This window comes from Miniopterus schreibersii (assembly GCF_964146895.1).
Source record: "Miniopterus schreibersii genome assembly, chromosome: 11".
Taxonomy (NCBI): Eukaryota; Metazoa; Chordata; class Mammalia; order Chiroptera; family Miniopteridae; genus Miniopterus; species Miniopterus schreibersii.
Genome location: NC_138111.1, coordinates 4,000,097 through 4,023,883, shown reverse-complemented (window position 1 = coordinate 4,023,883; position 23,787 = coordinate 4,000,097). Strand labels below are relative to the sequence as shown.

The following is a 23,787-nucleotide window of genomic DNA, read 5'->3' as shown; positions in this document are numbered from 1 at the left end:
TCCCCGGAAGCAAATGCGGTCGGATCCCGGAACCACCCGCGGGGTGATGGCGGCAACGGCGCGGTTGCTGGGGAGGGTTCTGCGCGTGGCGGGCACGGGGCCGGTGAGCGGAGAGGGGCGGGGCGGGCGGCCTGGCGGGCGGGGGAGGTGCCCGCGCCCCGGACCCGGTAACCTCAGCCAGCCCCTCGCGTCTCCGCAGGCCTCAGCCCGCGCGGTCTGGAGGAGCGTCCCTGCGGTGCCCCCGCGCGCAGGTGAGGACTCGTCCAGGTGTGACCTAGCCTCTCGGGAAAACCGCCCCGCCCTCCGCGGTGCAGGGGCTCGTGGGCGCGGAGATAGCTCTGATCGCCTTCATTAGACTCAGTGCCTTTTAATGGAGCCTTGATTGCTTCTGGGCTCTCCCGAGTTACTCGGGTGGCCTGAGACGTTAAGTAATTAGCTACCCGACGTCTCACTGGCCTAATGAGGGGCCAGCCCAAGACTGAAACCAGGTGTCTGGGATCCTAAAGGAAAGCACGTCTGATCAGCACAGTTTGCATGTTGCCTCTGAACTGTAGCAGGAGTGCTGTGCGCACACGGAGGGTACTTTGTAAGCCTGCCTGCCCCAGGCCTGCCTTCTTACCATCCAGGAGACCCACGGCGCCTTCATGTGATGGACTCACCTCAGAGCTTAAATGTACTGTCTGTGTACATCGTTCCGGCCTGAATTTATGACCAATGAAAAAGCAAAGCTGGCGCGCCCTCCCTCTGGGGAGCATGCCAGCACCTTTCGTGTCCCCTTCTTCCCCGCGGGGCATTACCTTTGCCTTTCCCTCTCATAAGCCCCAGGGCCCCTTCTTTTGCTTCTGTAACTTGTTTCCTGAGCCTAGGCAGCCCAGCTGGCTCACTTCTACTACCTCTAACTTCTAAATAAGCTTTCTAATTTGAAAAAAAGAAAAGAAAAAATAGAGCTGTTGAGAGAGCTCTGTAAAGCACTGTCCTGAATTCATGTCACATTTCTGTCTCTTCAAACCACAGTGGCCAATACCAGTGCATCTTAGTGCAATAGAACACATCACAGCATACTCCTGCGTAAAAGACATGAGGTGGTGCCAAGAATTACCCAGGGTCATGGTTGGTGGCAGAGCCAAGACTAAGCCCTGTGTCTTGCTGAATCAGTAAACATCCACTGAGTGCCATGTTCCAGGCACTGGGCTAGAAGCCGGGCTGGACACAGGTGCTGCTAGCTGGCTCCTGACTGTAGGTTGTGGGCTGTTTCCACCTCCTGGACCACATGCTCTCGGGCAGTATGGCAGAGTCTTCAGGGGCTTCCGACCCCATGCCAGTGTTGTAAAACTTCCTAGGGCCAGCCTGGAGGCCAAGCAGGTGTGGCAGTTCTGCTGCAGAAGCACCTGCCACAAAAGCCGAGGACGACTCCTTTCTCCAGTGGTGCCTGCTTCTCATTCCTGTGACTGCCTTTGGCCTGGGGACATGGCAGGTAAAGACTGGCCTCTGGCTCTTCTGGCTCTGAGCCCTTGGCCCTGCTGCCATCTGCTTGGGCTTATGCTGTTTCTGTAGGTCCAGCGTCGGAAGTGGAAGCTGAAGCTGATTGAAGAGCTAGAGTCTAGAATTATGGCTGAGCCTGTCCCTCTGCCAGCAGAGTGAGTGTGGGCTGCCGGCCTGGGGCTGGTCTCAGTGGAGGTCAGTAGTGGAGCCTGCTTCTGCTTGTGGTCCTGGCCCTCAGATGGTAGCCCTCAGGATCAGTGGTCCTGCTGGGCTTTTTGCTGACACGATTGCCCTTGGGAAGCTGCCTGAAGTATATAGAAAAATCTGTGATCCTGGGTTTCACCCTCTTTTCAGGTCCGGTGTACCTGAGGGATCCCCCACAGTGCTTATGGCCCCCTAAAGCAATAACTCTTAGCTGGTGGGTAAGAGCAGGCATTGTCATGTCTTAAGTGGTATTTTGAAAAAGTGCCGTAAATGATGTTACTGCCCTCTCCCCATTTCAAAGCACTGTCCTAGAGGAACAGCTATATTCAACAAAGCTTTCCATTCAGGGACGCAAACCTGTGCTTGCAGATGGGGTTTTAGCGCACACAGGTCAAGTACATGCAGGAGTCCATTTTTAGCTTCCCTTGAAAATGTGGACTGCTTGGCAGCACAGGTTCATTCCCACTCGACATTAAAGGGATCAACTTCCCCTGTAGTGGGCACCCCCTGCACCCCAGCTGTTCCTACTGTGCCTGCACATCACCTACATTACCTTAGGCCATGGTGGGCTTTGTGGTTTGCAGCCCTAACAGGGTCTGTCTTCCTCCCAAACCAACTTTGCTTGGCCTCAGCTTCACTTGTCCCCTCTCCCATATAGCCCAATGGAGCTGAAAAGTCTGGAGTACAGGCCAGTGAAGGTCAGGGGGCACTTTGACCACTCCAAGGAGCTGTACATGATGCCACGGACTATGGTGGACCCGGCCCGGGAGGCCCGGGAGGCCGGCCAGCTCTCCTCCTCGGTCCAGAGCGGTGCCTACGTCATCACCCCGTTCCACTGCACCGACCTGGGGTGAGTAGATGTGCAGGGAGATGACTGGCCTGGCAGATTTTCTTTTTTAAAAAAATAGTATATAATTTGGTTTTTATATATCTTTTATAATCCTCACCTGAGGATATTTTTTCCTTTTTTTTTTCCTTTAGAGGGAGTGGAAAGGAGGGAGAGAGAACATCCGTGTAAGAGAGACAAATCCACTGGTTGCCTCCCACAGGAGCCCCTGTTGGGCTGGGGATTGAGCCTGCAACCCAGGTGTGCCCTTCACCAGGAATTGAACCTGTAACCCTTTGCTGCACCTGCAGATGCTCTAACCAGGGAGCCACACCAGCCAGGGAAGCTTATTTTCACCTTTCCTTCTCAATCCCCAACTCTGGCAAATTCAAGATACCTAGAAAGGTTCAGCTCCTTGAATAGTTTCAGACTTGTAACTCTGACATTGTTAAGCCAATTCATTTGACTTATTACTGGACAACTCCTGTATGTCAACCTCTAAAAGGGAAGATGAACTGTCCAGTGGCCAACTCATTAAATGACAAGTGCAGCATGAAGGGATAGCAAGAGGGACTCTTGTCTAGAGGGAGTCAGCTTAGGGAAGCTTCCCAGGGTACTCTTTGGCCCAAACTTGAAGGGATGGGGAGAGTGCATTCAGGGAAGTGTGCAGGAAGGGGCAGTGCAATAGAGCAGCTTCCCAAATGTCAGTGTACAAATGAAACCCTGGGTCCTTGTCAACCGCAGCTTCCTGGCTTTAGGTCTGGGATGGGCCCCACTGGTCTCTAACAAGCTGCCCCTCATGGCTCCCTGGTTTGGAGGGGAGATTGGAGGCTGGTGTACAAGGCAGTTGCTCCAATAGTTAAAGGGAGAAGAGGGCATCTGAACCCAGGCCCTGGTGGTTTTAGTCACTGGTTGCAGGTTGCAGTGGGTGGGGCACCAGGAAGAGAGGTGAAGGGGTGGGGGAGTGTAGCCTTGGTCTCCCTTCCAGGAGTTGGTGGCTCTTACCAATCAAGACATGGGCACAAGAGGAAGACCTTCCCAAAGGCACACAGCCTTTCTGGGGTTGGAGGCACTCACCCAGCTGGTGTCCACTGTCCTGCTTTAAACCCTCCTCCTGCACCAAAGTTCCTGAAGATGCTAGCGCAAACAGGGATCTTTATTCTAAACCTTTCCTCCACCTGAAACTGCATGCTTTCCTTACTCTAGGATCAGCATCCTGGTAAACAGGGGGTTTGTCCCTAGGAAGAAATTGAATCCCGACACACGGCAGCAAGGCCAGGTAAGAAAGGGAGCGAACTCTTTCCTCAGGTGAGCAGGGCTCTGGGAGCCACCTGTTCTCCATGCTGTGCTGAGGAACAGCCTCACACTTCCTGTAATTTTTAGGTTGAGGGAGAAGTGGACCTGGTTGGGACCGTGAGGCTGACAGAAACCAGGAAGCCTTTTGTCCCTGAGAACCACCCAGAAAGGAACCACTGGCATTACCGGGACCTGGAGGCCATGGCCAAGGTCACAGGCACAGACCCCATTTTCATCGATGCAGACTTCAGTACGTTGTGACAGCCCAGATCAAGGAGCTTTAGTAAATGCCTGTTGTTTGCATTCTAGTGTGTTGGGGGAAGGGATGCTGGTCAGTTACAGGTAGAAGGCCCTTTGGAGTGATTTGAAACTGGCCATAAAAAAATGACAGCTCTGGGAAAGAGCAAGCTAGGAGGGCCCCAAGGAAACAGCTGTCCAAGTGGCTGGAGGGAGAAAGTGCCAAGAAGTAGTGGCCTAAGAGATTGCAGACACTGAGCCCACTGTCTCTGCAGAGAGCACAGTCCCTGGAGGACCCATTGGAGGGCAAACGAGAGTCAGCCTGAGGAACGAGCACATGCAGTACATCATCACCTGGTGAGTCCCGTCCCCAGCTGCTCTCAGCCCCTTCCCCTTCAGAGCCTTTCACCAGATACTTTCTTTCAACCCAAGGTATGGACTCTGTGCAGCTACATCATACCTGTGGTTTAAAAAATTCCTACGTCGGACTCCTGGCACGTGACAAGATTAGCTGATACAGCCCCGTCCAGAGAAGTCACTGAGTAAACATTTCAAGCGATTTGGTTTTATGCTGGGCCATGTACTATCCCTATAAATAAATCGCCACTACACACGTTGTGCTTTTCTTTCTACATAAATGAGCTTGTACCTGGTTGATAAGAAAACCCAGGGTTGGTTCAGTGTTTCAAGCATACGTGCGCCTGAGCAGCAGTTTAAGGCAGCTTTTTCAAAACTGACAAAGCAACTTACACAGCAGTTCTGCCCTATAGGTGACAAATAAGGACCATGGTTTGAAAATACACTTGCTACCATCCCAGATTTCTTACTGGCAAGAAGGTAAATCACTTTCAACCCCAAATGCCCAAGACACTGACTGAAGGAGATTTCACTTGGCTGAAGGAGACTTTTTATTACTTTTATGTACAGAAAACTCAACAGTGCACACTTAGCCCAGCTTCGTGGCCAGTTCCTTAGCCTTGGCCTTTTCCAGCTTGGCAATGCGAGCCACCGACTTTGGACCCAGGACATTGCCTCCCCAGTGGCGGCGGATCTGCAAGGACAAGAGCAGTAGTTAGTCTAGCCTGGTGTTCCCAAAGCATGATAGTCTGTGGTACTCTGCCCCATTGCTCCAAGTTGATCACAAAACACAACTGCTCAGAAAGAGCCAGCCAGTCCCCTGACCAAAGGCTTGATTTACCCAAGATGGTAGTTTGCATCAAGCTGCTTCTTACCTCATCGTATCTGTCGTTGTAATTGGTCCTGATAGCTTCCACCAGCTTAGCCAGAGCACCTTTGTCTTCCCTACCAAGACAGGGAAATGTGGGTCACTGACTCCTGGTTCCGCTTCCAGAGAGCAGCAATTACTTTGTTTTTTGCTCCAAACACAAGCCTTTTGCCTCAGATATAACATAACCACATGGTTTATTCAGGTGAAGAAATTCGTAACCATCATTGGCAAAGGTTCAGGTAAATGTAGTCCTTTAAGCTAGCATGTTTGCTCTTTAAGGTGAAATCCAAAGAAATTAAGTAAACTGGGGGCTGGGGTGGGCAGTTACCTACGGATTCTTGGGGTTTGGGGCCACACTGCATACTTACGAGTTAACCTGTGTGAAAGCGACGGTGGTGCAGGTCTTCCTGTGGACAAGCCGTCCCAGCCTGGCCTTCCCCTTGATAATGCAGTAGGGAACGCCCATCTTCCGGCACAGGGCAGGCAGAAAGACAACCAGCTGGAAGACAGCGTTAGCTCTCAGAGTGTATTTTGACCAGAAACAATGACTTAAAAGTTAGCAGGGTAGCAATTGCTCAGGGTTAAAAAGCTCATGTATTTGCACTTCAAGGTTTAATTCAGTGAGAAATTCACATCATTGCAAGAGCCACAAGACCGGTTGGATCCCTTGTCGGTACTGTCCTCAAATGAAAAGCTGCCAGCCCACTTTGGCCTCTTAATGTGTAAAACTCAGAATCAAGCTTTACCTTCAGGTACCGACATAAAGAACAATCTAAGTAGAGCAACCAATGCTTACGCAAAGGCCAACATACCTCGATGGGGTCCACGTCGTGGGCAATCACCACCAGCTGGGCCTTCTTGTTCTCCACCAGGGTGGTGACAGTGTTAACCCCTGGAACACACACAACCAGTTTGCATGGGGGGGGGGGGGTTGGCTGTTCACAAAAGCAACTCCACAGTGGGTCCAGCTATGACTTGGGGTTAAAAGCTTGATTTTACTCTTCAGTGATTCCAGATAAATACATGCCTGACTGCCAACAGCCTGCCCCACCCCACCACTCAGCCTCTGGAGGAGCCCACTCACCTGCTCGAAGGACAGGTGGCCTCTTGGTGGGGACATCGCCTTTGCCAGCAGCTTTTTTCTCAGCCCGGGCCAACAATCGCTGCTTCTTTTCTTGCTTCGTCTCTGGTCTGTACTTGTGGGCCAGCTTAAGCAGCTGAGTAGCTGGGAAAATATCCATCAGCTTAGGCTTGTAGTTAAGTTCTAACCTTCGTCACTTAATGTAACAAGTGTTAGGTCGCTGTCCTGAATGTTACACTTCAAGAAATCTCAGGCCATACGTAATCCCTTCAGTTATGCCACCTTCAGGTTCTGGAAACTAGACAAGGAATCCCAAATTTCAATAAACTCAACTACCCAGTAGTTGAAATACCCACCACCCAGTAAGAGGCCTTAGATCTAGTGCTGTCAACGTCAAGACGGTAACAATGTCATTGGCCAGGAAGTCCTTCTCAGCCACAGAACCTACCTGTTTGGCGGTCCAAGGCCTGGGTGAACTGGTTAATGGCAGGAGGCACTTTCAGACGCTTGTAGAGAATAGCCCTTTGCCGCTGCAGCCGAATGTAGCGGGGCCATTTGACAAAGCGGGTGAGGTCCCTTTTGGGCTGGATGTCCTGTCCTGTGAAGTAAAGAGCAACACTGAGCCAGGCACTAACTCCTAGTCGAGTTAACATTTAAGGCCACTCTGAAGAGTGCAGGTGCATCAGCGATCTTGGTGGTTTCAACGTGTCATCACATCTTGCAGAGAGCAAATGTTCTCTTACATCATTTGCACACAAACGCCTAGGACCCCAGGAGACCAGCGATACCACTCCAATCAGACAGGTGTCCCTGCAGCAGCACTGTGCTCAGAGCCTCCCAACCGGTTCCGTCACCGCCCCATCTCAAGGGGAGAGGTTAAGAACGGAGCCCAGTTTACAGCTACAAAGTGGCAAACGGAGAATTCCAATGCTGGCAGCCCCCGCTCCAAACCCATAAAGAGAAACCCTGTTCGATAAACTGCTTTTCGTTGGCAACCCAGCCATTTCCGTTCCCCTTTCTTACTCACCAATGCCAAAATTCTTGGGCCTTTTCTCAAACAGGGGATTGACAACCTTCTTGGCCTCCTGCTTCTTCACGACAGCAGGGGCCGGCGCCACCTTCTTCCCCTTGGCCTTCTTTCCCTTCGGCTGGGCAGAAAGAAAACCCAGGTGAACCACCTCGGCCCCCACTAGTTCCTCTGGAGAGGCGTGGGGCTCGGGCTGGCCGGAACCACCCCCGCGAGCAAAGCTTGGCGCCCAGGCTCAGGCCCAGGAGGCGCAGCAGCGAGCCCGGCCACCCCGTTCGTGCATCAGCGATCTTGGTGGTTAGGGACGTCCTCACCATTGCTCAGATAGCAAATATTCTTTCACATCATCTGCACGAGCAGTGACAGCCACGGCGCTGCCCAAAGGCTGAGGTCAGAGGTAGGATGCGGACAGCCGCGACCGGCCCCGCCCCACCACGCTACACCCCCAAAAGGGAACAATGACCCCTTTAGGAGACCGACTCCAGAACCAGCAAGGGTGGACTCGGAACCGCTCGCCGAAGGCCTCGGAGCAGTCTCCAGGCCGCAACAGCTCCAAGCCCCGCACTGCGGCGCGGCGCCTGCCGGAACCTCCTCCCCGTCCGCTGGGGAGTCTACCCCAGCCCAATGCGTCTGTGCCAGGCCCCGCGGGGCTCTCCTCGCGCCGGGCGGTGGAGAGACCCCCGCGCGGCCGAGCCCCGAGGAGGATGGCAGCGGATAGAACCCAGGCCCCGCGCCGGCACTCCAAATTACCGACACACTCACCATGTTGGGCAGTAGGAGGAGAGAGAAAGGGAAGAGAATTGTGGGAAATATGTATGCGCCCTCAGAGATCGCGAGAACTGGAGCCTGCGCGGGATTTCGAATTTAAAGCGACAGCACGCCTTTCGCGGGACTTCGGTAGGGGGCGGTGTCTAGAGCCGGAGGCGGGTCCGTGAGATCGGAAGGGGCGTGGAGGCCGCGGCTGGACGCTCGGGGAGCTCCGGGGCGCCTGGGAGCCTGTTCTCCTCGAGGTGGGCACGCTCGTCCCCCACCCCATCCCGGCCTGGTGCCCTCCGGGCCGGAGGCCTGCGGACAAGGTGCGGGCCTTGGTGTGGCGGGGCGGGGTCACCGTGGGATGTACCCCAGAATGGCTCGAAAACCGCGAGCTCGGCCGTTCGGCCGTGCGCCAGGCCCCGGGCTGAGCGCTGGGGCGCGGGGAGGGAGGGTGGTCCCGGCGAGACCGCGGAGCTGGACGCTCTCGGCGCTCCGGGGCCCGGCCTGGAGCTGGGTGGTTGGGGTAGAGTCGGAGGCACCCGTCGGGTAAAGAGATGGGGCGGGGCTGGAGGCGGGGAGGCGGCTGGCCGGGGGGTGGGGCGCTCCTGCAGGCCTCACGGCGCGCGTGGTCCTGGCCTCAGGGGAGTCTGGGCTGGACCGGGCAGGGTTTTGCGGGCCTGCCAGGAGCCCTGGGATGAGCTTTCCCAGGAGAGGGCGCAGTGCCCCTGCGTGCGAATGACTGGACGCGTTTGTCAGGAAGGAAATCCCCGGAGATCTGTTTTCCGTGGCCGCGGAGGGTGGGCGGCTGGGGTTGGCTCTGCTCACATCAGACTCCGGATCCCAGGTGCTGACTAGCGGCCCCAGGCCCCTGCTCCCTGCGCTGAGGTCCCGCCATGGCCCAGCAGAGAGCCCTGCCGCAGAGCAAGGAGACGCTGCTGCAGTCTTACAACAAGCGGCTCAAGGACGACATCAAGTCCATCATGGACAACTTCACGGAGATCATCAAGACCGCCAAGGTGGGTGGGGCCAGCCTGTCTCCTGCACCTTCTAGACTGGCCTGCTCTGGTCAAGAGTGTCACAAGAGCCGGGCTGTGTGGCTCAGTGGTTGAGTGTCACCCTATGTACCAAGAGGTTGCAGGTTTGATTCCCAGCCAGGGCACATGCCTGGGTTTCGGGCTTGATCCCCCGCAGGGGGCATGCAGAATGCAGCTGATGATGCATCCATGTTCCTATCTCTCTCTCTGAAATAATAAAAACATTTTTAAGAAAAGAATGTCACAAGACTGCTCTGAGCCAGGTGGTGAGGATACAGCAGCAGTGAACACACAGGCAAGGCCCTCGTCCCCATGGGGAGGAATTGAAGGGGGTGGGCAGCCAGGGGATGGATGATGACACAGGTCAGCAGATAAAACCAGCTAATTACAGGTCTTGATGAGACAGCTGTAGGGGGGTCTAGTCAAATTGCCAGGTTCAACATCCAGAACCACTTCCTAGCAGTGGGTTCGGACAGGGCCTTGATTTCTCAGTGCTTTGGTTTCCCGAGTCATAGGGCCCGTGTGATGACTAGATGGGTTTATCTATGTAAAGTGGTTACCTCAGGCCTGATAGGGACCCAGACATCATCACATTGCGAGTAGGTACTGTCAGGAAGAGAAGCTGGGGAAGGGCCCTCCCGGTAGGTTGAGCGGTCAGCGTTGGGCTCAGTGGGGCTGGATCTTGGCGTGACCATTGCGGACCTGGAAGACTTGAGTCTCAGTAATGGTGAGAGCTAGCGTTTGCTTAGTGTGCACTGGACGTCAGGCTGTGTTGGGAGGGCTAGTGTCCTGTCCCATCTAATCTTCACAAGACTCTTTGAAGCAAGTAGCATTGGTCTCTCCATTTTCAGAGGAGGAAACTGAGGCTCAGAAGATTTAGTAACTTGCCCAAGATCATTCTGTTAATAACTGGCAGAGCCAGGATTGGAACCCAGCAGGTCTGGCTCTTAACCACTTAGGGTTCCCTGATGCCAGCCTGTACATTTGCAGGGCCCCCTGGGGAAGCCCTGTCCAGGTGGATGGACTGGGGCAATTAATAGCCTGGGCCTTGGACAAGACAGGGTGGCTGGACTTCTGGCTCCTGCATTTACCATCTGAGATACACTGAGCAGGCCCATGGCCCTGTCCAGGCTTCTGTGAGAATTCTGTAAGATAATGATGGTCGAGGGATTAACACAGTGCCTGGCACCCAGGAAGTGCTCAGTAAATGGTCACTTTTAAAAAATCACTGTCTTTTTTACTCATCTGTTCAGTTTACTGAGTGCCCGAACTAGTGGCACTGTCTGTCCTGCACAGGACTCCACACCCCAAAAAGACTCGACCAAGACCTCCCTGCGCCTGGCACAGCAGTCAGCATGCGTAGGCATCTGTCTGTCCAGACGCAGGTGCCTGTGCTCTCCTTAGAACAAGAAGGAAGCTGAATGTCACCCGAGGTCTGGGTAGTATTGCCCACTGTAGAGAGCAAGACAGGCAGTGTGTGGAGTGTGGGTGGGTACAGTTGGCAGATGCCTGTGGCCGGTGCCTGCCCTGCCGATTAGACTTTCTTATCTCTCCTAGATTGAGGATGAGACGCAGGTGTCCAGGGCCACTCAGGGCGAGCAGGACAATTATGAGATGCACGTGCGAGCAGCGAACATCGTAAGTCACCCGATGGAAGGTCTGGCCTGGGCTCCAGCACCTTGGGGTCCCCACTGTGGTCTCCTGGGTAGGGGGAAAACCACTTCTTAGGAGACCCCCTCAGGAGGGCTGTGTGTGGCAGCGTGTGAGGGGCACGCAGAGAGCCGGCCACATCTGTCCTGTAGAGTGCTGTGCAATTGATGAGAAAGGTTCCGGAGATTCATCCCAGGTACAAAGGCGAATGTCCAAGTGAAACGGGATGTGCGTTTTGGTCCTTTCTGATATCACAGGACAGGCACATCAGTTATTTCCATAGGTGTGTGCCCATGGATGAAAACACATAAGAAAAGTTCCCAAAGGAACCCACCCAACTGGCACGCAGCTTCCCCGAGGACAGGTGGTTAATCGGGATAGTAGTTTCATCTGTGGGCTTTGGGGGTTTGAGAAGCAGAATGCGCACTTGCATCACTTGTGTGATTGGAGATCAGTACCACCAGGTCAGAGCCAAGGGCCAAATGAGGGTGGGGACTGGGAGCTGATGGCACCTGCTGTCTCCCCCGGGCCGCCTTGGGAGCATTTCATGCAGTCGAGGGGACTGCTGGAGACCCTGCTCTCCCGTATCTTCCCTCCTGGCTCGCTCACTTCTCACAGTGACCCTGTGAAGGTCAGTGCTGTAACTCCACTTTGCAGATGAGGAAACTGAGGCCATGGCTTGGGGCATCAGGCCCATGGAGGGAGGGTGCTGTCGCTCCCTCACCTGCCTGCTCTGGTTCCCATCACCACAGGTCCGAGCCGGTGAGTCCCTGATGAAGCTGGTGTCTGACCTCAAGCAATTTCTCATCCTGAATGACTTTCCGTCGGTGAACGAGGCCATCGACCAGCGTAACCAGCAGCTCCGAGCACTGCAGGAGGAATGTGACCGGAAGCTCATCACCCTGCGGGACGAGATCTCCATCGACCTCTACGAGCTGGAGGAGGAGTATTACTCGTCCAGGTACAAATAGGGCTGGACCCGGACCTGCAGAGGTGGGCCCGGCCAGCAGGCGCGGCTCAGACTCACCCGGCAGCCCCGAAGGTCCTGTTTCCAAACCCTGTCTGGTCTCGGCAGCAGAGCCCTGTGCCTGGTTTCAGAGCAGATCTCCTGGTCAGAGCGTTTGATCAACAGACACTTTCCACCGTCCACCGGGCCCTGGGCATTGGGATGGAACTCACACAACTTCCAGGGTTGGGAGGGCCAGAGCCAGTATTCCTGCCCAGGGCACCGGCTGCCTCTTTCTGAACCTGTGTACTCCTTTTAATATTGAATGTTCAATATTTAAACATTCCGGCCAAGGCTGGGCTAGCTCTTCTTGGCTGCCCAGGCTATGCCCAGGATGCCAGTGCTTGCCCACGGAGGTAATTCTGTGTGGGCATCACCAAGCCCCCACAGTGGGGGGGCGTAGGGGTCCTGGGAAGGAGGAAAAATCCCAAGTAGAGGATGGCCTTGAGAACTGGGCCCAGGGTGCATGGGCCACCTAGTTCCCATTCAGCTCAGCCTTGTCCTCTGAGCCAGCGCCTCCTCCATGCCAGGATCATGCTGGGCCCCAGAGATATAGCAGTGGGCGCGACCCATCACCCCAGCCCTCGTGGGGCCACTTAGAATCCTGAAATCTGAGGCCTTGGAGGTAGAAGGGCCCTGAGAAATCTTAGTCCAAGTGTAACTTACATGGGAGAAACTGAGGCTAGAGACTGGGAGGCCTTACACCTCTGTACCCATTAGCCTGGAAAATCAAGACTCAGTCCAGCAGACATGGAGTCCGGGTCCCCTTGTGCTCTCGGCCAGATAGAGCTGTCCTTCCTGGGGTGGGTTTTAAATGCTGCTTTCTGTCCCCTGCTGGGGACATGGCTCACAGCCCCACTGGTTTTGCAGAATCCCTTCACGTCCCCATGTTTCTCCCATCATCCCCAGGGCAGGCCTCTGGCCTGAGCAGCTCCAGGACAGCGATTCAGCCCTGCCTTTTGAGGTTGAGGGCAGGTCACTCAGTGGGGCTGAGTGCCAGGCTTCCCACATCCTGCCCCATCAGTCTCTGGTTCTCCCACAGGGGCTTGGCCAGCCTGATGGCCCTTCCTGCATCCCTGGGGCCTCAGGAGGCCGAGTTTCTCCCTCATCTGTGATGCCTGTGCATGGCCAGGGCTCAGTGAGTCAGGGCCTGTGGGCTGTGTACCCTCCCTGCTTGTCCCCTGGCGTGTGTCCTGAGTCCCCCTCCACCCTCCGCAGCCCAATGCCCTGCTCGCCTGCCTCCACGCTTGCTCGCCCGCTTTCCACTCATGATTTGCTCTTTGTCTACTTCTCACCCTCTGCTGTCCTTGGGCCACCACTCTGTGTGACCAGGATGGTTTCTGAGACTGAAAGTTGAGGGAGGGAGCCACAGGCAGGGCAGGACGGGGTGCGGAAGAAGGATCCGTCACCCCTGCACAGCCTCTGCGAGCTGTGCTCGTCCCCTACACCCTTGTCCCGGGTCCCAGCTTCCATTAGAGAGAAGGCAGGGTGTACTGTTCAAGGGGCCTGTTTGCAGTCGCACAGCTGGTACCATGGTACAGGATGGAACGTCAGGGCCTCTGCTCCTGTCACCCCATTTGGGCTCAGTGCCAGCCAAGGGCAGACCCAGAAATAAGACAGTGTCTCTGCCCTCGGGGTCCTTGCAAAGTGTAGGAACCATTGAAGGACTATAGTCAGCTTCAGACCCTGGCCGCCACTACCAGTGAAGCGGCCGCTCCCAGCAAGAGGAGGGCGGCTAGAGCCAGGATGGGGATGGCAGCCAGAACAGGATGGGGCTAGAACAGCCAGGTGACAGACAGGGTGGACACCTGGCAGATCAGTAGACGGACCTGCTGAGGTCACACAGACCTGCATCAGCTGGTCCTGGACAGCTCCTCCCTTGAGGATGCTGAAGGACCCTGACGCAGGGGGCTCCCCGTGGAGCTTGACAGGAATGCCCACACGGGAGAAGCAGGTCTGCAGTATCGTCTGTTTTCTTAACTCTGCTTCTGTCTCGCCTTCCCTCCCCTGGCTCCCATCTCTGCCTGCTCCTGTCTCCCTGGGTTTCTGGTGGTGGAAAAGCTCCAGTCTTTGCGAAGCTAATGATCTGCCTCTGTGCGAAGCTTACTGGAGGCTGGACCTCGACACAGACACTGCTGATGGCCTTGCGGCCCCTCTGCTGGCGTCCCCGGAGCCCAGCGCTGGCCCCCTGCAGGCCACCGCCCCTGCCCACTCCCATGCTAGCGGCCCCGACCCCACAGAGCATGCCTGAGCCTCTCTAGCTTCCTCCTAGGATCTTGGGAACAAAATTTGGTGCTCCCTCCTTCCACCACAGCCTCACTCCTCTCAGCCTTAGCTCCCGCTTGGGGAGCCTCTCTGGCCTCCTTGGCAACCTCGTCGGCCCAGGGACAGCTCACCCAGGAGTGTGGAGATAAACCATTTCCAGGGTGGCCCACTCTTCCTAGTCACCTCTGTTCACTACCTTCCCGGCGCTGGGTGGAAGGCAGTTTCCAGAGCAGTCTGGCCTGCTGAGACCCTAACAGCAGGCAGAGAGGATGCCTAATGCTGGGAGACCTGACTTGAGCCTGCTGTCTAAAGTGGGGAGGGGGGCTCTGGGTGGACAGTACTGGCCAAATCCAGACCAGGCCTCCTGTGTAGAGCCACCAGAGGGTCCCTGCAGGGCTGGGGTTGGGGCGCTGTGGTTCTCACAGAAGTCTGACAGGCGGGGGTCCTTCCTGGTTCAGCTGCATACACATTCTGTTTTGTTCTGTAAAAGACTTGAATAAAAATAGCTCTGCCCTTTTGCTTTGGTTGGTTCTTTGTTGTTCATACCTGACCATCCTGGGATTGCCTTGAACTCCCAGTGGCTGTTGGAGTAATAGCTCCTGGACTCTGCCTGGACAGCCATGGGCTCCAGGTCAGCCTTCTCCCCTTGGGGGCTCTGGGCAAGCAGGGGCTTGGTCAGTGAGGGGTCATGGCTGCATATTCCCATTGCCTAGAACTGCCCGGGATCTAGATCCTTAACTGGTGAACAAATGAAAAACTGCCATATTGCACATTGCGGGGCCCAGGCACCTGTACCTCTGGTCCCTTCTAGTCTTCACTACACCTAAGTCTGTTGTCACTGGCACTTCAGGGAAGAGTGGCCACCGGCTCGAAAGGGGTTGATGGGGTAACAGACTAGGAAGCACAGTGGCAGAAATCAGTATTCAACCCAGATAGAACACTAGGCGCAGTGCCACTGTGCCCGGGTCACCTGAGAAAATGGGGAGGGTCACAACAGAGGAGCCAGGACTTCAACCCTGCGCCCTGTCACTGGGATGCTTTATCTCACGAGGGAGACCACTGTCCTGGTGTATGGGAAAGGTAACAGACAGCCCACAATCCAGTCTCAGAGACAGGGAGGGACACAAGCTGACCCATCTCAGGTCGCAGAGATCCCTACGGCCAAGCAGAGACACCAGACAGGTGGCAGCCTGGGCCCCAGCCCTGGCTCCTGCCCGGGTTTCTGGGGTGGGCTGGGAAGTTGCTTCCCCTTTGCATGAGTTTCCTCATTGATAAGAGAGGTGGTGAGCTCTTCCTGCAGCATTTTAATTGTGCAAATAACTGGTATTTAACCACTAAGGGAGAAAAAGGTTACAGCCAATAGGAGTACTTGTGGGGGAAAGGTGGGAAGGAGTGGGCTGGACTTCGGGGTGGGGTTTGGATTACCTTCATTTTCTACACTGAGTAACAGAAGGTCTGCATCATTCACTTTCCCCTCCTGGGCTAGTGCCATCCTTCCCCGTGGAAAATGAAGTTGTTTCTCCCTACTAAAGCAAAGCAGGTCTCCTGCATCTTGTCCTCTGCAGCCCATGCCCCTGGCAGCAGAATGCGGTGCAGAAATGGGCTGTTTGCCTCTGGTCCTCAAGAGCCTGAGTCGAACAGGTTGTTTCCCCAGCCCTGGCCAAGCAACACATCTTAAGGTCCTCAGTGGCCTCCATGTTGCTAAACTCAGGGCCATCCTCAGTCCTTCTCACCTTTGTATCCCAAGCTTTTTATTCTGAGAATGTTCAACTCCCTGGAAACATGAAAAGGCAGGACGGAGGACACACGCAGACCCGCTTATGCATTCAGTTTGCACCTTTGCTCGTTCTCACGTATAAAAGCCATCTGAACGTCAGCTGCAGACCTCACGACCCTCACCTCTAAATACTTGTCAACTTGCCCCTCTAAGAGCCACATTCTCAATGGCCCAGTGCCAGCATCACACCCCAAATGACCAATTATTCCGTAATATCATCTAGCATCATAGCATTCTAATTTCCCCAATTGTTCCCCAAATGTCTTTTTATATCTATTTTTATTTTGCATTGCATTTATTTATTTCTTACAGTCTTTTAAAATCTAGAACAGGACCAGAGTAATGGTTGGAATAGGTCGAGTTGAATTCCGGATATACTTTGAAGGGCGAGCCAACAGATTTGCTCAAGGATTGGGTGTGGGGAATAAGAGGAATTGGGTGGCTTCAAGGTCTATCCCATGTGCCTAGAAGCACTGAGATGAGGAAGGAAGGCAGTGGGGAGAATGGGACTGAAGGAGGTCAGGTCCCCATTTGTACAGGGCAGGTGGAAATGTGTGTTAATACCCAAAAGTAGGTCTGGAGTTCAGGGGAGTCAGCAGTCAAGCCATGAGCCCCAAAAGGGATCACTGATGGGGGAGAGCTGACAGGAAAGGGAAGTGGTTTAGAGACCCAGAAAGAAGGAAAAGCCAGCTGGGGGAGGAAGGCTTGCTGTCTGGGGTCCCCGAAGCCATGTGAAGACTGGGTTTGGGGGAGAAGGGAGGATCAGCTGGTCAAACCCTCCAGCCACCTCTCACATAAAAAAGTAATTTACAATTAAGAAGGCACAAAATCAAGATCTTTACTCGGAACCCAACAACTTTTTCCTCTCCCTGGCCTCTCGCAACTCAGGCGGTACAGACCGCCCCCCGTCCAGCGAAGCCGCCACGAAGTCGGAGAAAGGACGGATAACCCCAGGCTTGGAGTGGGCCGGGAGTCCCACTGAAGGAGGGCCCTCCGTCACTTCCGACTCCAAGGCAGCCTTCAAAGGGCTCTCAGTTGTGTCAAAGCCTGTCATTTCCACGAGTTAAGGAAAAAGGTGTGGTGCTCCCCGGCCTAGGCTGGAGGACACCCCCCCCACCTCCCCGCCCCGTCCCATCCCTTTCTCCTTAGCACTCCCCATTACCGCCACTTCACACATTCACCTCATCACCAGTCGCTCCTGAAATACAAACTTGATGAGGGCACAGCTGTGAGCCTTCTTCGCCTCCTGTACCCCCGGGGCTCGGGACCCGCCGGGCACCTGCTAGGCGCCCGGTCCTTTCGGAACCAACGAGGTCTCGCCGGCTTCCACGGGGGGGTCCGAGCCCCCAGACACATCTCTTCCTGTCGCCCTGCTTATTGAGTGCCTACTGTGTACGGGGCACTGTGCTGCAGACGCGGAGGCCGGGACGGGGGGCGGGGTCAGCAATACCAGGCCTGACCCCTTGTCTGCCCGGAGGTAACCCACAGGCCCCGCCACGCCCACGGCCCACAATGCTTTGCGCTCCGCCCTGCGGGCCGCTTCCGGCGGAGCCAGGCGTGACGAGTCGAGCGTCGCGCGACGGCGGCTCGGCGCTCGACTGGCGGCGCCTGCGCACGTGCCATTTCCGGCGAGCGCGGCGCTCCGGCAGCGACCCGGGCTGTTTGGGATCTTGCGGGCCGCCGGGCTTCGCGTGTGAGTCGCCGTGGGAACCGGTCCCGACCTGGACGCTGCGCCCTGCCCTCCTGCCCCGGAGCAGGACCCCGAGTGAGCACCGCCCGAGCCTCCAGCCATGGCTTCTGTGCTCGCCAAGGACGCCTATCTGCAGAGCCTGGCCAGGAAAATCTGCGCCCGGCCCAGCCCGGAGCCGCAGAAGCGCAAGTCGGGTAAAGCGCAGCCCGGGGCCGGGACTGGGCGGGCTTCGGAAGGGGGTGCCCCCACCCCCCGTCGCGGCGAAGTCGGAGCCTTGGGGTGGACTAGACACGTGTAAAATACTAAAAGGAAATATAGGTGATGTTTAAAGTCACCGGTGTTTCCCCGGTTGCCGGGGGCATCAGCCTGGGGATCCGAGGGTTTCAGCGCCATCTGCCCACCGGGCAGGGAGCACAGCCGGGGTTTGGGGGACGTGACCGTGCGGAATGGGGAACGTGGGGAGAAGAAAGGATTAGAAGATAGCTCCTTGAGTGGGGTTTCCATGGCCGGGGTGACGAGGCTGCCCTCGGGAAGTAGATACACAGCAGGTGGAACAGATAGAAACGGGCCTGCTGGGACTTGTAAGTACTGCCTGGTCCTGGAGGACAGCAGCAGGGTCTGGCATGGAGCTAGCGGAAGATAAACAACTTTTCTTTTTACGCAAGGAAAATAGATTCATTATAGGAAATCAGAAAAAATGAGTTTTCTTGTTGACGAGACATAACCGAAGTCTCTGTATTTCCGTGCATTTCTAGTTGTTGTTTTTCCTGTCTCACCAAAACAGTTTGGTTCCTATGCTATATACTCATTTTTCCACTGAAATGTAAACAGTTTATCCAGCTCTTAAAGTGAAAGCTGGCGTCATTATTTTTACGGTTAGAGTGGCTGGCTCTGCAGCAGTGCCATCGTTTGTTCCTGGAGATGAGTATTTAGCTTTTTCTCCTATTATTTCACTTGAATGACATCGTGATGAATATCCTTGAGGCCACATCTTTGTGTGTACCCAGGATGAGGTCTCATTGCTGGGTCTAGTGTGGGGAAGTTGATCAGGGTTTCGATATGTGTGGCCAATCTGCTTTCTCTAGGAAGTTTGTGATTCTGAGCTCTGCGGATAGGGATCACTGGATCCTTCATCCTGGTTCGCTTTTGGCATCTTTTGGGATCAAAGCCTTTGCAAGACCTCTTGCCTATTGAATGGGTCACAGAGATTGGGACTGCATTGCTGTCTCATTTTGTATTTCAGTGGGCAAAACTCAAGGCTCAGAAGCTGCTGGACCCCCAAAAAAGAAGAGGAAGAGAGCACAGAAGAAATCCCGGGAGCACAGAGAGAAGTCGGTGGAGCCCAAGCCTCGAGCCCTGGGGGAGAACTCCCAGGCAGCTTCCCAAGCCAGGAAGCCAGCAGCAGCCAAGGAGGAGAAGACCTCTGGCTCTTCTGGGTTCCCAGCAGGTGAAAAGCTCCAGGATGCTGGGCAGGGCCAGCTGGGATCCATGCAGACACAGTCCTCTCTAGTAATAAGAAAAGGCATTGTCAGGCACACTGGGATAATGGGAGACTTCCCAAAGAAAAAGCTTTCAGAGGACAGGTCACAGAGGCTCTTTGGGTGGATGGGATCCCAGGGAGTACACAGTGGTTCCAGGCCTAATGGTGACCAGGATCTGGTGCACAGCAAGGCTGTAAGGACCTAGAACAGCTTGGCTTCAAGAACATCACTGCCTTCAAGTTTCTAAAGGGGCGTCGTGAAAGCTGACTTGTTCAGGGGAACCATAGGCTGCAGAAGTTGAAGAAATGGGAGATGGATTTGGCTTGACCTGTAGGAAGCATTTTATCATGACACACAAGGATGTCCTGTCCCTGAGGATGCTCTGGGGGCCAATCCCAGTTGAAGAGGCAGAGTAGAATTTATTGGAACTGTCATGCAGATCCATCAGTGGCCACCAGGGGAAGCAGTGCATGGAGACTCTGAAGCCGGGCCCTTGGAAGGGGACTGAAAAGTCAGGGGGGATCTCCTTTCAGTCCTCTGATTCCTTTTTTGCAGATGGCCTGGCCACAGAGCCCGACTCCTTCTTTGCCCTGGATGTTCTGCGGCAGCGGCTGCATGAGAAGATACAGGAGGCCCGGGGCCAGGTAGGTGTGGGGAGAACTCGGGTGCTAGGAGCAGCGTGTTTCCTACGGTGGTTTCCCCCTCTGCCTAGAGAGGAGGTGCACTCTGCAGGGTGGGTCCCCAGCTCTGCTGGCCATTGTGGGGCTGACAGGAGGGGCCTCAGCGGCTCTGGTCTACAAGAGATCAGGTGGTATCATCTCAGGGAGCCTCAGTCCCTGGAGTCACTTACATTTTGCTGCCTAGGAGAGGCTTAGCCTCTTCCCTCTGGGAAGCCACCTTTGCTGAACACCACACCGGTGGCACTTCTGTCCATCTAAATGTCACAACAGCCCTCTGAGATAGGCGAGGGCCTGGGATGAATTGACTTGCCCAAGGTTACAGCCACAGCAAACATCAAGACCTGAATCAGCCTCAGCTTTTTCTGCTGAAGGCCATTGATATCCCTCTGACTCAGCCACCACTGCCCTTTTGCTGGGGACCTCTCTCAGGCCTCTTGGTATGTGGGGACAGCCCCCCAGCTTCTTTCCGCACTGCCCTGGGGCAAGCCCAGGTGCTGGTTCCTACTAATGCAGGCTCTAGGCCCTGCCTTCCTGCAGTCCGGTCTGGAGCCCTCGTGTTGGCCCCGCAGTGGTAAAGGCTGTCGGTTAAGCAGAGCTTGGGCTTGTCACCACAGAACAGTGCCGTGATCCCCACAGGAGCAAGTTCTGGCCCAACACCGAGTTCTGGGTGGTGGCCTTGGCTAAGCCACCTGCCCCACATGCTTATAAAGTGGTGACAGCATCTCCCATATTGGGTCACTGGGAAGATTCTGTGAAACTGAGTTTGTGAAGTGCCTTGGTCAGTGCCTGGGAACTAGAACCATGATTCTTACTTGGGGGTCTCCTTTTCCGTTTGGGGTCAGTTGCGTTTTGGGTGACAGGTCATCTCAGAGTGGAACGCTGAACTCAGTGGGCCCTGGTCCTACACAAGGGTTTCCTCCTGAACCTTCCTGCCCTGATTCCACATGCGGGTCTGGGGCCCGAAGTTGAGTGAACTTGGCTTACCCCCTGCAGTGCAACACCAAGGAGCTGTCCCCTGCCACTTTGGAGAAAAGACGGCGGCGGAAGCAGGAGCGGGAGCGGAAGAAGAGGAAGCGCAGGGAGCTGAGAGCAAAGGAGGTGGCCAAGGCCACGGAGGCCACAGAGGCTGTGGTGCCGCCCCCCGAGGCACCCAGCCAGGAGGCACAGGGGCAGCCGGGGCTGCTGTTCAACAAGGTGAGGGCTGGTGCGTCCTGGAAGCGCGGGGACCCCTGGCTGCGGCTGTCCCCCTGAAGTGAGGGTCGTGGCTGTGCATGTCCCGGGCGCTGCCAGGCTGCAGGGCCGCGGTAACGTGTGGCGCCCTCTTCCCAATTTCTCGAGAGGTGGAGGTGAGCGAGGAGCAGCCGACCAGCAAGGCCCAGCGCAGGAAGGAGAAGCGGCAGAAGCTGAAGGGGAACCTGACGCCGCTGACCGGTAAGAACTACCGGCAGCTGCTGGAGCGGTTGCAGGCGCGGCAGAGCCGGCTGGAGGAGCTGCGCGAGCAGGATGCGGGGAAGGCGCAGGAGCTCGAGAGCAAGATGCAGTGGACCAACGTGCTGTACAAGGCCGAGGGCGTGCGGATCCGCGACGACGAGCGCCTGCTACAGGCGGCCCTGAAGCGCAAGGAGAAGCGGCGCGCCCAGCGGCAGCGCAGGTGGGAGAAGCGCACGGCCCACGTGGTGGAGAAGATGCAGCGGCGGCAGGAGCACCGGCGCCAGAACCTGCGCAAGAAGAAGGCGGCCAAGGCCGAGCGGCGGCTGGAGAAGGCCCGCAAGAAGGGCCGGGTCCTGCCCCAGGACCTGGAGCGGGCTGGCCTGGTCTGAGGGGCGGCAGCCCTGACCACTTTGGACCTGGGCTAGCCCCCAGGCTGCAGACTGTCACACTCACAGGGCCCAGGTCATGTGTTATTGAGGACAAGAGCCCAGATCCCAGACTGGGGGAAGTTGAACCAGATCTGGGCTCCAGCCTTCGCATGTGGAGGGCGTGGGGACTGGAGACACTCGCCGCTCCTCCTTCCCCTCTGCATTCACAGGGGCAGGGAGGGAATGGCCTTGGTGACTGCCCCTGTCAGTCCAAAACTCACTCGGAAGGGACAAAAATCCAACTCCGGTAGCCTGAGCCAAAGGAGGGGCTGATGGCTCCTCACTGGGAGAAGGATGTGACCTCAGGCACGGCTGGACTTGAATTACTCTAAGTTTATTGTAAGAAGGGTAAACATTAGAGTTCAGGTTAAACATACACATTGAGAATCCTAAGATAACCTTAAAAGACAGTAACTGTGTATGTAGTAAACTAAAAGAAAAGGGGGGAAACGGATGGGGCAAGATGTCCATCCAGAAGGCAGGAGAGGAGCGCGCAGAGCGAGAGCTGGGAGGTGAGTGCAGATGCAGAATAAGGGGAGGGTCCAGCCCAAGCCCACGGGCGGTCACATGAATGCCAGCTGAAAAGGCTCCGGTGGATTTTATGGTGATGTGGATTATATTTCAATAAAGCTGTTAAAGTTTTTTTTAATTACACTCCAGTTATGAAGCAGATTGTAACTGCAATGAAGCTGGTGTGGCTGTTACTGGACAAAGTAGACTTTAAGGTGGAAAGCACCACTGAAGATGAAAATTGGGAAGGGGTTCAGTTCACAGGCCCTTTGCCTGCACCAATAGCTCCCAGGCTATTTAGCAAACAGCTGCTGGGAGAACTCAGTTTACATATAAAAGGGGGGGTTAACATCTCTCTTAGGAATTGATACACCAGACAGACAAAAACCAGGTGGATACCGAAGGTCTGATGGTAGTGTTTGCAAGCGTGATCTAATGACATGACAGTGTCAGGAACTCTGATGGGAACCCACCACCTGCCAGTCCATAAAGCAGCCTTATATTTCAAAGGCTGGGCATCATACAAAGGATATGACCTGGCCTTAGCATGATTTAGTTTAAAAAATTTAAGAGTTTATTGATAAAACTTCATGTTTGGGCCAGGCAGATGTGACTCAGTGGTTGAGCATCGGCCTATGATCCAGGAGATCGCGGCTCAATTCCTGGTCAGGGCACATGCCTGTGTTGGCTCCATCCCCAGTGGGGAGGGGAGTGCAGGAGGCAGGTGATCAATGACTCTCATCATTGATGTTTCTATCCCTGTCCTCCCTTCCTCTCTGAAATCCGTAAGAAATAAATTGATTTTTGGAAGTTTAAATTACCAAAATTAATAATTCCTAATAGATATTAAAGAATGTTGAGGGTGGAAAGATAATGGAAGTGCTGTGCATTCAAGTTTGTGGGAGGCAGGTAAAGCAGTGCGGGAAGCACAGCCTTCCAGGGTGTGTGTGTTTACTCTCGGTGTTGTGTGCTGCCAAGGGGTGCTTTGTGCAGCACAATTTCCTGCCATCTTGGTTGACCAGCCCTATCCCAGGATTCTGTTGTTCCACCCTCTCTGCACCCAGCAATTTCTCCAGATTGTTTTTCATCTGTCCCAGAACTAGGTTCTGTGCACTTCAGGTGCAGGAAATACGAACGCAAAGTCGCAAGAGAAAACTCCCAAGGGCATGTGCCTCGGTTGCAGGCTCAATCCCTGGCCCCTGTTGGGGCGCGTGCGGGAGGCAACCAATCGATGTGTCTCTCACATCAATGTTTCTCTCCCTTCCACTCTCTGAAAAGCAGTGGAAAAAATATCCTCGGGTGAGGGCTAAAAAAAAAAAAAAAAAAGACATCTGCTCTGTGAAAGACTGTCAAAAGACTGAGAAGACAAACCACAAACTGGAGAAAATATTTGCAAAGGACACATCTGATAAAGGACTATTATCTAATATATACAATGGACTTAAAACTCAACGATTACAAAATCAACAACCTGATTAAAAATAGGCAAAAAACACGAATACATAGCTCACCAAAGAAGACATACAAATGGCAAATCAGCTTATGAAAAGATGCTCAGCATCATGTCCAAAATCCAGAACACGGACAGCGCCAAGTGCTGGCGAGGATGTGGGGCAACAGGAACTCGGTCACTGCTCTTGGGAATGCAAAACGGTGCCGCAGCTTTGGGAGGCAGTTTGGTGGTTTCTTACAAAACTAAAC

General features: G+C 55.0%; 4 protein-coding genes across 10 annotated transcripts; 3 read left to right on the top strand and 1 right to left on the bottom strand.

The window, feature by feature from the left end:
* Positions 1-11: 11 nt before the first annotated feature.
* On the top strand, positions 12-4,703 carry SURF1 (SURF1 cytochrome c oxidase assembly factor). Of its 2 annotated transcripts, none has more exons than XM_081152458.1 (9): positions 12-103; positions 200-251; positions 1,341-1,474; positions 1,555-1,637; positions 2,345-2,536; positions 3,719-3,791; positions 3,896-4,058; positions 4,321-4,402; positions 4,478-4,703. In XM_081152458.1, exons 1-9 carry the CDS (start codon positions 14-16, stop codon positions 4,545-4,547), a joined length of 939 nt encoding a protein of 312 aa, XP_081008584.1. In that variant the 5' UTR covers positions 12-13; the 3' UTR covers positions 4,548-4,703. The 2 variants fall into 2 exon arrangements, with proteins under 2 accessions (XP_081008584.1, XP_081008585.1); XM_081152459.1 differs by having other exon boundaries at positions 22-103; positions 1,555-1,677; positions 4,478-4,680.
* Positions 4,704-5,636: 933 nt separating this feature from the next.
* On the bottom strand, positions 5,637-8,146 carry RPL7A (ribosomal protein L7a; the record flags this gene model as incomplete). The annotated part of the gene is made up of 7 exons (XM_081151747.1): positions 5,637-5,772; positions 6,086-6,165; positions 6,358-6,498; positions 6,803-6,952; positions 7,382-7,602; positions 7,696-7,766; positions 8,132-8,146. The coding sequence occupies 7 exons, from the start codon at positions 8,144-8,146 to the stop codon at positions 5,638-5,640; spliced, it is 813 nt and encodes a 270-aa protein (XP_081007873.1). The 3' UTR covers position 5,637.
* A 168-nt stretch (positions 8,147-8,314) lies between these two features.
* On the top strand, positions 8,315-14,607 carry MED22 (mediator complex subunit 22). Of its 6 annotated transcripts, none has more exons than XM_081152371.1 (5): positions 8,315-8,391; positions 8,979-9,150; positions 10,726-10,806; positions 11,571-11,779; positions 13,886-14,607. In XM_081152371.1, the coding sequence occupies exons 2-5, from the start codon at positions 9,028-9,030 to the stop codon at positions 14,073-14,075; spliced, it is 603 nt and encodes a 200-aa protein (XP_081008497.1). In that variant the 5' UTR covers positions 8,315-8,391; positions 8,979-9,027; the 3' UTR covers positions 14,076-14,607. The 6 variants fall into 6 exon arrangements, with proteins under 6 accessions (XP_081008497.1, XP_081008500.1, XP_081008496.1 ...); XM_081152374.1 differs by having other exon boundaries at positions 12,867-14,607; XM_081152370.1 differs by having other exon boundaries at positions 8,315-8,457.
* A 2,806-nt stretch (positions 14,608-17,413) lies between these two features.
* SURF6 (surfeit 6) lies at positions 17,414-22,230 on the top strand. The gene is made up of 5 exons (XM_081152513.1): positions 17,414-17,750; positions 18,800-19,003; positions 19,593-19,681; positions 20,711-20,911; positions 21,058-22,230. The coding sequence occupies exons 1-5, from the start codon at positions 17,657-17,659 to the stop codon at positions 21,535-21,537; spliced, it is 1,068 nt and encodes a 355-aa protein (XP_081008639.1). The 5' UTR covers positions 17,414-17,656; the 3' UTR covers positions 21,538-22,230.
* Positions 22,231-23,787: the final 1,557 nt, after the last annotated feature.